Here is a 12,099-nt window from a genome sequence, read left to right as displayed (position 1 = left end):
TACCAGCTTGAAGTTATGGTACCTAAAAAAAGTGAGATTTTAGAGCTTGAAAATAAGCTCCAAAATCTAATCACATTGCCCTTGAAACTCTCAGTAATTTTCTACCTATATGGATAAAGGAGAAAAAATACACCCAAAATATAGAAACTTTACTCTTTTCCCCTCTAAAAATCTAAGAAGAAGCTTCATGGATTCCAATCTCCACCTAATGAGACACTTGTGAATTTTATAATTCAAAAACAGAGATAAAAGAAAGAACACGCTAGGAACAAGACCCAATTAAAAAAAAAGTACTCCATAAGTTTGTTCTTAGAGGATCCACAACTTTTTTTTTTAATAAGTAATAAAATTTAGGCGAAAAGCCACTTTTAGTCCCTACATTTTAGGCGATTTCCATTTTAGTCCCTAAGTTTTATTTTTACCGCTTTTAGTCCCTATTCTGGAAAACGCCTCCATTTTAGTCCCTGTCGTTACATCAGAAACGGAGGAAGCTGACGTGGCAAACGGCAGGAATAAATAATATTAAATTAATGTCCACATGGCCTAAATTAATAATAAAAAAATGTCACGTCAGCATTTAAATTAAAAAAATTAATTTATTAATTTTAACTAAATAAAAAAAATAAAAACAGATTTAAAAACTAAAAATAATGTGAATTGAGATCTAAGTGTGTCTTGAACAAGAACAACAACAACACAAACCTAGATCCAAGAACACAAACCCAGAAATTAAATAAATAAATAAAATCACATCAACATTTTAATAGATAAAAAAAGAAAGAAAAACACTGAAGTAAAAAAGCGAAAGAAAATTTTTTTTTTTAAGAAAATGGTTCAAGAACACATAAGATGAATGTACCAGAACACAAAAAATTCAAACACAGCCCAGAAAATTACAACTTTAAAATCACATTTTCTTTTCTTTTCTTTGACAACCAAACACAATAGAAACATCAAGCGACCTCCTATTCCATCAGCTTCAAAATCCAAAACCCAGTTCCATTGTATAAAATTCCTATGATCTAATTCATAAACTGCCACTTCATCAAAAATTTCCAGAACGAGATTCTTGAAATCTCATTTCCCATTTGGTTTCAGACCAAGCAGAGGATAATCAAAACAAATCTAAAGAGCTCAAACTTTGAGCAATTTGAATACACCAATGAAGAAAAAAACACTAATTAAGATCAGGTACATCTCCAACATAACAACCCCAACAATAAAAATACAAACTTTGGGAAATACAAATTTATTTTCATAACATACCATTCCATAAACCCATCAAACATATTCCAAATAAAAAAATACCCAAAAAAAAAGCCTCCAATTTTTTCATATCTGAATAGTAACAGTGGCAATGGACTCCGAAAACCCACACCACCTCCAACCCCACCATCATTCTCACCTTGCATATCAAGCTTCAAAATCCATCATCATATCTAAAACCACCAAACCCAAACGACATCAACGCCAGCCATAGAAGGTGGTGGTTGTGACAAGATCGTCTTCATCATCCAAACAACCTAACAGAGATAGTGGTGGAGGAGATCTCAGAGAGAGAAAGACGTGGTGGGTTAGAGGAGATTGGCTTCTTTGAGATCAGCCAAACGTCAGCCGTGGAAGGCGGTGTGTTATGGATCTTAGTGGCAGTCAGAGAGAGATAGTGGTGGAGGATATTGCATGTGGTGGCTTGGATGTGTAGAGACAGAGAGAGAGAGAAGACTTGGGTTTGGGTTTTGAAGAATTCAGTTTCAATTATTATTATTTTAAAAAAAAAAAAAAATCAAACCCAGCCAATGTTTTTGATCTGATCTCAATTCATATGATTATTTTTTTTATTTAGTCAAAATTAATAAATTTTTTTTTTATTTAGAGCTGACGTGGCATTTTTAATGCCAAAAAACATTTTTTATTATTAATTTAAGCCACGTGGACATTAATTTAATATTATTTATTCCTGCCGTTTGCCACGTCAGCTTCCTCCGTTTCTAATGTAACGGCAGGGACTAAAATGGAGGCGTTTTCCAGAATAGGGACTAAAAGCGGTAAAATAAAACTTAGGGACTAAAATGGAAATCGCCTAAAAATGTAGGGACTAAAAGTGGCTTTTCACCTAAAATTTATATTAGAAAGTAAAAGAATAGATACAGGGGATTTGTATACTATATCCTCTCTCAATTTAAGAATCAAATAGCAATGAAATCCAAGAAATATCAAATGTATATTGCCCAAAGTACATAGCCAATTAAACAATGAACGTAGAAAATAGCTTTAAGCAATTTTTCATTCAGCTATTTCCTTTCAGCTCTATGTTGTGAAAAGTACAGTTATTTCCCTCCCTCCAAGTTGCCAAGGTAATAAATAGGAATAGCCTCCTAACAACTAAATCTCCTTTTCAACTGCAAAACAGTTCGAGCAGAATCCAAGGCATCACCTAAAGGCCTCAAACAAAGACAAAGCTAAAGACTACAATTCTCCTTTTCTTTTTTTTTTATGGTAATAAGAGTTTTATTGATAGGAAAAGTACAATGTGTTTACGATGGAAAACTCACTGTACTTGAAACAAATACAATCAAATCAAAAGGAAAATCTACAATTCTCTTGCCACAACAACATATAAGAGGAGTTGATCTACCATTTCGCCACAAATCATATCAATGCAACATCTATCCTCAATTATTTTCTCCGTTTTCTCATATTATCAATTGTTAAAATCTTGCTCTCAAGCAATTGCCAATCTGAAAAATGTGACTTCCCTAGGTAATTTTGCACCCTAGATATTCCCCCAAGGAAATTTGACCACTAAAAGTCCTCTAAGACCATCATAGAATGAAAAACCCTCAAGTTTCCTTTCTTAAAAGGTCTCCAACATTTTTTTTTCATAAGAAGGCCTCCGAGATATTATATTTTCACCATCACTTGATGAGAGATTAGATTACAATAAATAAATGAATAAAAAGTATCAACAGCCTCTAATTCCTAATTTTGCTAGGATCTCACAGATCTAAAATTCCAATGATGAACATTTTCACCAAACATTCCTAATTACAATGGAACTAAACCATCTTATTCATTGAGATTAAGAATTAGTCCAGAAATTTATTCTTCAATGCAGCATCACAACACCCAATATCATGCCAAAACTGAACCCTACCAACATCCTGTCTTGAAACAAAAAACCCAAGAAAATATTTCCCATTGCTCCAATTACTCCTTCATAAACTCATACCATAGTGTCCTCTCACCTCTTACTGAAGACCCCATTCCCTAGAAGATTAAGCTATTGGGAATGAAGAATTTAATCAATTAACCATTATTCTAACACTCCTCCTCACATGTTGGCCCTGCATTCCCCTTAATAAGTGAGGCCCAACACATGGAATTTTTAACTTTTTAAATGGGAGGTTGATTGGAGACAAGGTTCGATTTAGGACCACCTTCTCTGATATCATATTAAATTACTACCTATTCCAAAAGCTTAAGTTGTTGAGAATCTACTTGAGATTGATGAATTTAATTATTTAACTATTATTCCAACACTACTGAAACGGGAAAATTAAGAGAGAAAATAAGTAGGGATGCTGGACAAAGTGCTTCAAATCAGCATTAGTCTCCCACCTTTTGAATAATTCAATATTTTCCAACATGCTAATCTCTTCTCCACCTTCACAATAGTAGCATCCCACGCACTTTGTGCCTAAATCAATGACCCCAAAGGTAAACCCAAGCAAGCTACAGGTACTGTACCTACCTCACACCACGACACCTCTACCAGTTCCAATCATCCAATGACTGAAACAACTTGTAAGATGTGAACAAGCTTGATGCAGGTTAAATCAGGAGCAAACCAAATTTCCAGGACCATTGAACATTTTAGGTTTATAAGAACATTTTCAGCAGTTATTTTCACCTACAGCTGATTTTCTTGTGTACCATGGAAACTTACCTCTAGCTTTACTTTTCCACCACCACCAATTCCTTCCAACTCCACCGTTACTTCATGCAAATTTCCTAGCAAATGACATGTTTGTTATTAGATTGTATTGAAAAAAAAATTGCAGCCCTGCATCCAAGTAATCTGTTAAACATTGGTAAGCTTGTCATTAAAGAAATCAAGTAGTTTAGTTCCTGTAAAATTTTAACCCTAACAAAAAAGAAAAAAAGAAATTATAGATATATATTAAATCTATTGACGGTCCAAGTTCCCAGGGCAATAGGAACACAATACATTCACTAAATATTTGGATGCACAAACCCAATCTAAATTAGTTAAGACAGTTGGGCAACATGCTATTATACTAATTCTAACATCAAACACCATGCAATTTGTTTTAGATTCTCACCATCACAGAGACAATCCAGACTAATGCCTGCGTTACCCATGCGCTTATGTGGGGTTACAAGGTTTGCATCCCAAGCTGCTACCTAAAGTTTAACACCAGAAGTTAGAAACAAGAGGTAAAGTTGTTAAGCAACTATACAAATAACTCTTTCACCACATCAAAGTCTAAACTATAATTCACTATTCGTAAAACACATTGATATTGTTTCTGTGAATGCGATTAACGTATTTATAAGGTGATTCATCATTATTACTACAATAACAAGAATTACAAGATGTAGAATTGCAGAATTTTTATTAATTAGATATAGCTACTAACAGGCTTTTTTTTTTTGGGGGGTGCGGGTGGGGGGGGGGGGGGGGGAAGTGAGGGGGGGACAAGATAGAGATTCTCTTCACCCAATTAATGTGTAGGAGGCAGAGCTACCTAATAAGATTAACTGCATTAAAATTTATACCATTGCTGTCAAAATTCTAATTATAGCCTTCTGCCTCTCATACTTTGCAATTCCAGTTTTCTTTTTTGATTGGTAAGTTACACACACCCCATGATTACAGTCTCCATTCTTGATATTATGTAACATAGGAGATCAAGATCTATTAACAAGCATTATAAGTCTACACTCAAAAGGTGACTGGAGATACGTTTATGGATTAGTAGTCTACACTTTTCAGGAATGTTTACTCTATTTAAGCTTTATTCATTTTTTGTGAACAATATACAACATACTATGGCAACAACAACATTGAAGACACCTACACTCTTGTGTTTTCACTCCAGCATTTTTTAAACCACTAGAAACTCAACCTAAGCCAATCAACAAAACAGCCCGATAAAAATGATAAACAGAGCATGGAAAAAAGAAGGGGGAAAAAACTAAGATAGTAGAAAACGGTAGTCCTACTCTGATACCATGTTAGAGGAGTATTTAGAAGAGAATTAAAGGAGGAGCTGAAAATCTGATTTAGTCCTCAGCCACTATATTCCATATATGTTCAAGAGTTGGTTCCAAGGAATAGAGATTATTCTTGATAATGACAACTAGTGATGAACACACCTCATCAATGACACCTCACCACTAGGACATTCTAGACTCTTCTAGAAGAGCACAATACATTTCTTCTAAAATTCTACAAGGCCATATAATCAATTCACACTTGATTTGGTTTCCCCATTTTGCAGTAGATGCTATCAATCCTACATTCCCCTAGCTACCTGTGCTACGATCATAGCTTCATTCATTCATTGAACATTTGGGATAACCATTAGCATTAAGGTCAATCACCACACCACCTCTATCATGCATAAGACATTACATTACGTAAGAGTGCATGGTCAACACACACCAAAAGTGCCTATGTTCCGCTTGCAACCAATTCAATGCAATGGTACCACTAAAAAAATATTAGCTCTCTATCAATACCAAAAGACATTCCTTGCATCCCTCTGAAGTTATACATGATTTTAAACAACATAATTTAACAGCATCAAATAGAAGACTTGATCCCCTCAAATTAAAGATGATGGTACGAATAGGATATTTCATTAAGCACAAACAGGAATTGTATAAAAAAGTTCTATTATTAGGCTACTCATATTAAGAAATGCTGAAACAATCTATCATTTCATAACTGTGATGTAACTGTCTCTTTTTATAAGGAATAGATTTGCAGAGTTACTTCCTACATGATTCATTTCCATTATTTAGTCATCGTTTTTTGACTTGAACAACTATCCATTTTTAAGACAACAGCCAAAAAATGAGTAAGCCAATCTTCTTTGCAGATTTTGTTAATGTACAATTCATTTCCATAATTCTATCTTCCTATTTCAGACAACAGCTTAAAAGAAAGGAGCACTGTCAGTTCTTATATTGTGTCAACATATGATTCATTCCTCTAATACTCTCCTTTTTTGTTATTCAAGACAACAGCTAAAAAAGAAATGGAAAATATAAGAAAAAAGAAGAATGAAATGGTGCAACTTCAAATATGTACAGCGCTCATTATATTGGAAAATAAAATTTATAAATTAGAAAGAATGCATATAAACCTGGAGAAGCTTGGTTGGAGGCTGCTTGATATTAAAGGTAAATTCCTCATTCCATGTCGGCTCTTTTGTCCTATAATCAGGTAATTGTACATAAAATAAAAAAACAAACATAAACTTCAAACTTTTCTACATCCATGAATTATGGTAGTTATGTAAACTGCTGATTTGAATTCTATTATAAACCTTATTGATTCTCTTTGTATGTAATGATTGGTGTTTGAATTATTTAGGAGTATCTTGTGTACACACCGTGCGCATAAAGTATCTGCCTTTCTCAATAAAATCTTATTACTTACAGCACAAAAAAAAATACTCTCTCTCTCTCTCTCTCTCTCTCTCTCTCTCTCTCTCTCTCTCTATACGATAGGATACGAAAATTAATTAATTAATTTACGTATATTTTAAGTTAATTAATTAATTAGTTTACATATATTTTATGTTAATTTTAGGTTAAAAAGTAAATAAAAATATCAAAACTAATTTCAAAACATATCTATAACTAATTTCAAAACAATGGGATCATATACGTGCAAAGTTAATTACTTTATTCTTTTGGCTTCCAAGCTAACATTATTGCTAACTAGGAATAAACAATAAAGTTCAAGACTACAACACTTCAGCCTCACAGGCCCAAGGATAACAAGCCCACCACATCCACTTCATGACGCTGGCCAAAATAAATAAATAAATAACAGGAAAATAAAGAATAGGAACCTAGGAGTTTGCACTTAGGCTTGCTTGTAGTCAGCATCTAGGCTTGCTTGGAGTCAACACCAAGCGAGGAAAACCACTAGGAGTCAACACCTACCATTGGCTGAAGTCGGCACTAAACCAAAAATCAAAAGAAACTTTTCCTCTATCAAAATCATCTCTAAATAATCTCCAAAATAAGTATAGTTTGCTTATATAGAAAAACTAAATCACAATTCTAATTGGGGTAGGAAAACGTAATTTTCTTATTACAAAAATAACCTTGCTTCCAAATATTAAAATACTAATAGCCTAATAAACTACTAGGACCTAAAAAATAAAAATACAATTGTCTTGCAAAAGTAAATAACACTTTTTTTTTTTTGATAAATAAGTAATGTAATTTTATTGAAAATCAAATATACTCTATGTTCACAATGATGAACACAAAGTGTCAAAAAGTACTGAAGTCTCAAAGGGAAAATCTAAGAGAAACTTGAAACTCTAAAATAGAAGAACATTGTGTAAAACCCCAAAACCAGGACCAATTAAAAATAGTATTAGAAAAAAAAGTTTTCAGCTAGTCCAAGGAGTTCTTCATGTCTTCAAAAGTATGTCTATACCACTCCTTCCATACAAGCCACATCAAACAAGCCAACACCATATTCCAAACATTCGAGCCATGTTTACCAAACCAATTTCTGTAGCTAAATAACAAAGAAGAAACATTCCCCAGCATAACCCACTGAATCTGAAAAATCTAAAATGCAACTCCCCACAAAGCATAAGCAACATCGCAATGAATTAAAAGGTGATCCACCAATTCCCCATTACTTCAACACATATAACACCAACTCACCAATGACATACCCGTCTTAGTGAGATTGTCCAAAGTAAGAATCTTTCCCAATGCTGTTGTCCACAAAAAGAATGAAACCCTCTTGGGAACCTTAACTGACCAAATGCCTTTCCAAGGGAAAGGGACTGTAGAGGCACCCCGAATCTCCCCTGTAAAAGGTAGATTGTTCAAGAGTGGGCTGAGGAAAAGAAATTGTATGACATTCATCCTATTTTCTTTAAGGAGTGCAATTGGTTGGTTGTTCCATTGCCTCACAACTACTGCTTCAATCTTGAAAATTACCATACTGACGGGAAAATATTTAGGATGAAAGTATTGTGCTAAATATTCATCTCGTAGTTTCTCTTTCATGTCTTCCCAACCAGTAATCACAGGTTTATGCTTTATAAAGTGGAGACATTCAAGGTTCTCCAAGAAAATTTTTACTCCACCTATTAACTTCAATTTTGCAAACCTGACCTTCTTGCTATCTGCAAAACTTATTCACAAAAAGAATTGCTCCATCTCATTTAACCAATTGACGAAATCCTGTGGACGTCTTCGGTCTTTACGACCATCAAAATAAAGTATCTATGAGGTTACCATTGTTCACTAGAAGACGAAAATTCAAGAGCCTAGACTGCTTAATTTGTTGCTGAAAGTGCATGTTGTGCTTCACGGATTGGGGTCTGGCCCGTCTGGGCTTCAATTTTTTAATATATATGTGTGTGTGTGTGTGTGTGTGTGTGTGTGTGTGGTGTGTGTGCATTGTAATTAGGTCAAGTTAAGATTTTGGATAATGGGCTTTTTTATATAAATAATAAAAAATTTATTCAAACATAAAAAAGAGTCACCCAAGTATACATGACGTATACAACTAGGGATCAATACAATCAAGAACACAAATTACAATCATCCATCAAATCAAAAATCGAAAAAATAGAATGGATTTCTACGATAGACATTCAATCCAATAGTGTTCTAAAAAATAAAAGTTTTAAATCGATTACTGTCCTTTCAAAATCCTCAAAACACCGGTTTACTACATGCCGGTTCAAGTTGGGCCAATGGTCTAGAATGGAACAATCTTGGATCAACTAGGATAAGTTAAAGGAAGGTGGGTTAGGGGAGGGAACTCAGATGGGACCATCGGGTTACCTCTAAGATCAAATCGGTGGAGGCTTGGCGTCGCAGGTGGATAGGTGGCGACGCTTGAGACGGCTTCTTAGTGGATTTCCGGTGGCGGACATGGAGGCAAGGGTTTGTGTTTTGCAATGTCTTCAGGTTGTTTTGACGAACTTTGGGGTGTTTGGGAAGTTTTGGCTTTGATTGATGGTTTGTGGTGGGTGGATTCATGGCAGATTGATGCTGGCAACTTGGGTTTTTTTAGGCTTCGATGAAGGCTGAGATCTTTTAGTTTTCACAGGTTAGTTCTAGTGGTGGAAAACATATTGGGCTTTTTTTTTTTTGGGATAAATTTTTTTTTTTCTTCTGGTTCTGGATTGATTGTAATGATGCTTCAAAATTCAAATGGACCAGGATTTGCTCTGATACCAAAACTGTCACAACAATCCAATTAGAAATTAAACAAGAAGAAAATAAAGGATAGGAACCAAGGAGTCAACACCAAGTGAGGAAGACCACTAGGAGTCAACACCTAGGATTGACTGACATATCAAAAAAAAATTAGGATTGACTGGAGTCGGCAAAAACTAAAAATTTAAAATAGTATAAAATAAAATAAAAAAACGTTTTATTTATCAAAATCATCTCTAAATCATATGCAAAATGAGTACAATAATTTGCTTATATAGGAAAACTAAATCCTAATTCTGATTGGCATAGTTTGCTTCCAAAAATTAAAATACAGATAACCTATTTTACTAATGGGACCTAAAAAATAAAAATACAATTGTCCTGCAAAAGTAAACAATACTAAACTAAAATAAAAATCTCCTTGTGTCTCATGCATCACTGTGGTCTCAAACCTCACATATGCAGCCACACCTTCCAAAGACTTAGGTAAAACAACACCAGATGACAAACAGAAAATATTTTAATTAAATCTCAAGCACCAACTCACATGGCCTAACCAACAACCGACATAAGTGGCACAAATTTGGAGAGTTTGTCAACAATAAACTTGTAAAATGAACATATCTTCACAATCCCTAGCACACCTTCATCTCCCTCACTCATCTTCAATCTCCGATATCTCCTCTTATCCATTCCCCCTATTGCCCACCATCAAATCCCTCGTCCTTAAGATATCATCTGTGTAAGAGTGATGGGGAATCGGTGGATCACCTACTCCTTCATTGCTCATATGCCTATAACTTGTGGTCGTTTGTGTTCAGCTTTTTGAGTGTATCTTGGTTTATGCCTAGACGGGTGGGTGAGTTGCTAGCTTGTTGGTATGGAGGTGTCTGGTGTCATACAACTGCTTCTATTTGGAGTGCTATTCCGCATTGTATTATGTGGACTATATGGAGGGAGTGGAACAACCGAACTTTTGAAGGGGAGCAATCTATCACTGAGTTGAAGCACATTTTCATTTTATCTCTGTTTGAGTGGATAACTGCTTTGAGTGGTCTTCCCATATCCTCTTTGCTGGATTTTTTAGATTTATGTAGTTTTTTATGGCACTTTGTTTCCCTTTGTACACTCCCCGTGTACCAGGGTAGCTGTTTTTGCTGTACCACTATTTTTTTTTTCAATAAAGTTTTTTATTTACTAATCAAAAATAAATAAAAATCTGTGTCCCTGCTTCCTTCATCAACATTTCCAGAGTTTTTAAGCAAGGTACTGCCATGATCCATAAAGAATTTTTTACATTTACTAATTTTCCAAGAAGCTCTACGAAATTAAAATAACTTACCCCCATTTAACCTTGCTTTTGACAACATGTCCATCCAACTGCATGACCACATACGGATCACTTGTTCCCTGGAAAGCACACAAAAGGTTGAAACAGTAACACTAAAACAGAAAACAAAAGGAAAATACAACTACTGTGATATTTAACTAACTGGAAGCACAAATGGAATTAAACGTAGGTGATAAAAATGAGTAGCAATACTCGTGCCTTGTGGGAGTAACAATTTACAGTTATCCCTCTATACAAGAAAGATTAGAGAAGATAACCCACCCAAGGATCCATGGCAGGTAAATCCAAACCCTTTTTTAACTTTATGAACAATTGGCCATCATATATCTCACGTACAAATGATCTGCATGTATAAAAGTCAAATTTCTGAGTCATAAATGGCCCATTTTATTTTTTTTTTGATAGGTAATTAGAAAACTTATATTAAAGAGGAAAAAAAAAGAAAAGAGAAGTACAAGATGTTCATGATGATGAACAACAACACAACACAACAGCAATAAAACAGCAACACAGCACAACATTACACAACACAATAGCAAGAGAGAAGTCAGGAAACTAAGCTAAGGCAAGGCATAAACTCAGAGAGGGAAGAACACTCCGTAAAACCCCAGCAATGAGACCACTCCATTAGACTGCGTTGGCATAAAATCTTTAACTCCTCCAACGTTTTCTCTTTATCTTCAAAAGATCGACGATTTCGCTCCAGCCACACAATCCACATTAAGCACCCTGGAACCAAGTTCCAAATTTCCGAATTATGCTTCCCAAGCCATTGATGCCAACTAGATAACAAACCCGCCACCGAACCCGGCATAACCCAATGAATACCAAAAGCCTGAAGCATGAAAACCCATAGGGAATGAATAATAGGACAATGAAGAAGAAGGTGGTCTACCGACTCTCCATCAGAGCAACACATACAACACCAATTAGCTAGAGGACGACCCTTAAGCAAAAATGGCCCATTTTATATTTGCTCATGACTAAACCCGAATTACTACATGGACAAAAATTTATAAACATACCTCAACAAAAGTAAAGAAAAACTGTTTATGGTCAATTAATCAAGCTTTTTTATAATAAGGATATATTATTGGTACGAGTAGAAAAATACAAGGGAAGCATATCAAGCTACTCCTAAAAATTACCATCTAAAAATTCTATCCCATAACTTCAGCACAAATGGACTCATAAAAAACGTAAAAAAGTTTGGCTCAAATGGCACTTCCTATTCCCACAAGAATAAATGGAGGGTTAGATCATGACTTCAAAACCTACTATGTGAGGTG

At 34.7% G+C, this 12,099-nt stretch overlaps 1 protein-coding gene across 7 annotated transcripts in view; it reads right to left on the bottom strand.

Moving 5' to 3' along the window:
* The window catches only part of LOC126688509 (uncharacterized), a 51,685-nt gene that overhangs the window by 15,122 nt on the left and 24,464 nt on the right, over positions 1 to 12,099 (bottom strand). For all 7 annotated transcript variants that reach the window (XR_007644277.1, XR_007644276.1, XM_050383224.1 and 4 more), the window contains 5 exons: positions 11,072 to 11,153; positions 10,802 to 10,869; positions 6,396 to 6,465; positions 4,344 to 4,425; positions 3,947 to 4,011 (listed from right to left, as the gene is read on the bottom strand). Coding sequence is in view for 5 of the 7 variants with exons in the window: in XM_050383224.1 (XP_050239181.1) it covers positions 3,947 to 4,011; positions 4,344 to 4,425; positions 6,396 to 6,465; positions 10,802 to 10,869; positions 11,072 to 11,153 (367 nt within the window). In the remaining 2 variants the exon portion in view is untranslated. The remainder of the gene's footprint in view (positions 1 to 3,946; positions 4,012 to 4,343; positions 4,426 to 6,395; positions 6,466 to 10,801; positions 10,870 to 11,071; positions 11,154 to 12,099) is intronic.

Source organism: Quercus robur, chromosome 6 (assembly GCF_932294415.1).
Source record: "Quercus robur chromosome 6, dhQueRobu3.1, whole genome shotgun sequence".
NCBI lineage: Eukaryota > Viridiplantae > Streptophyta > Magnoliopsida > Fagales > Fagaceae > Quercus > Quercus robur.
This window is presented reverse-complemented; position numbering and strand designations above follow the sequence as displayed.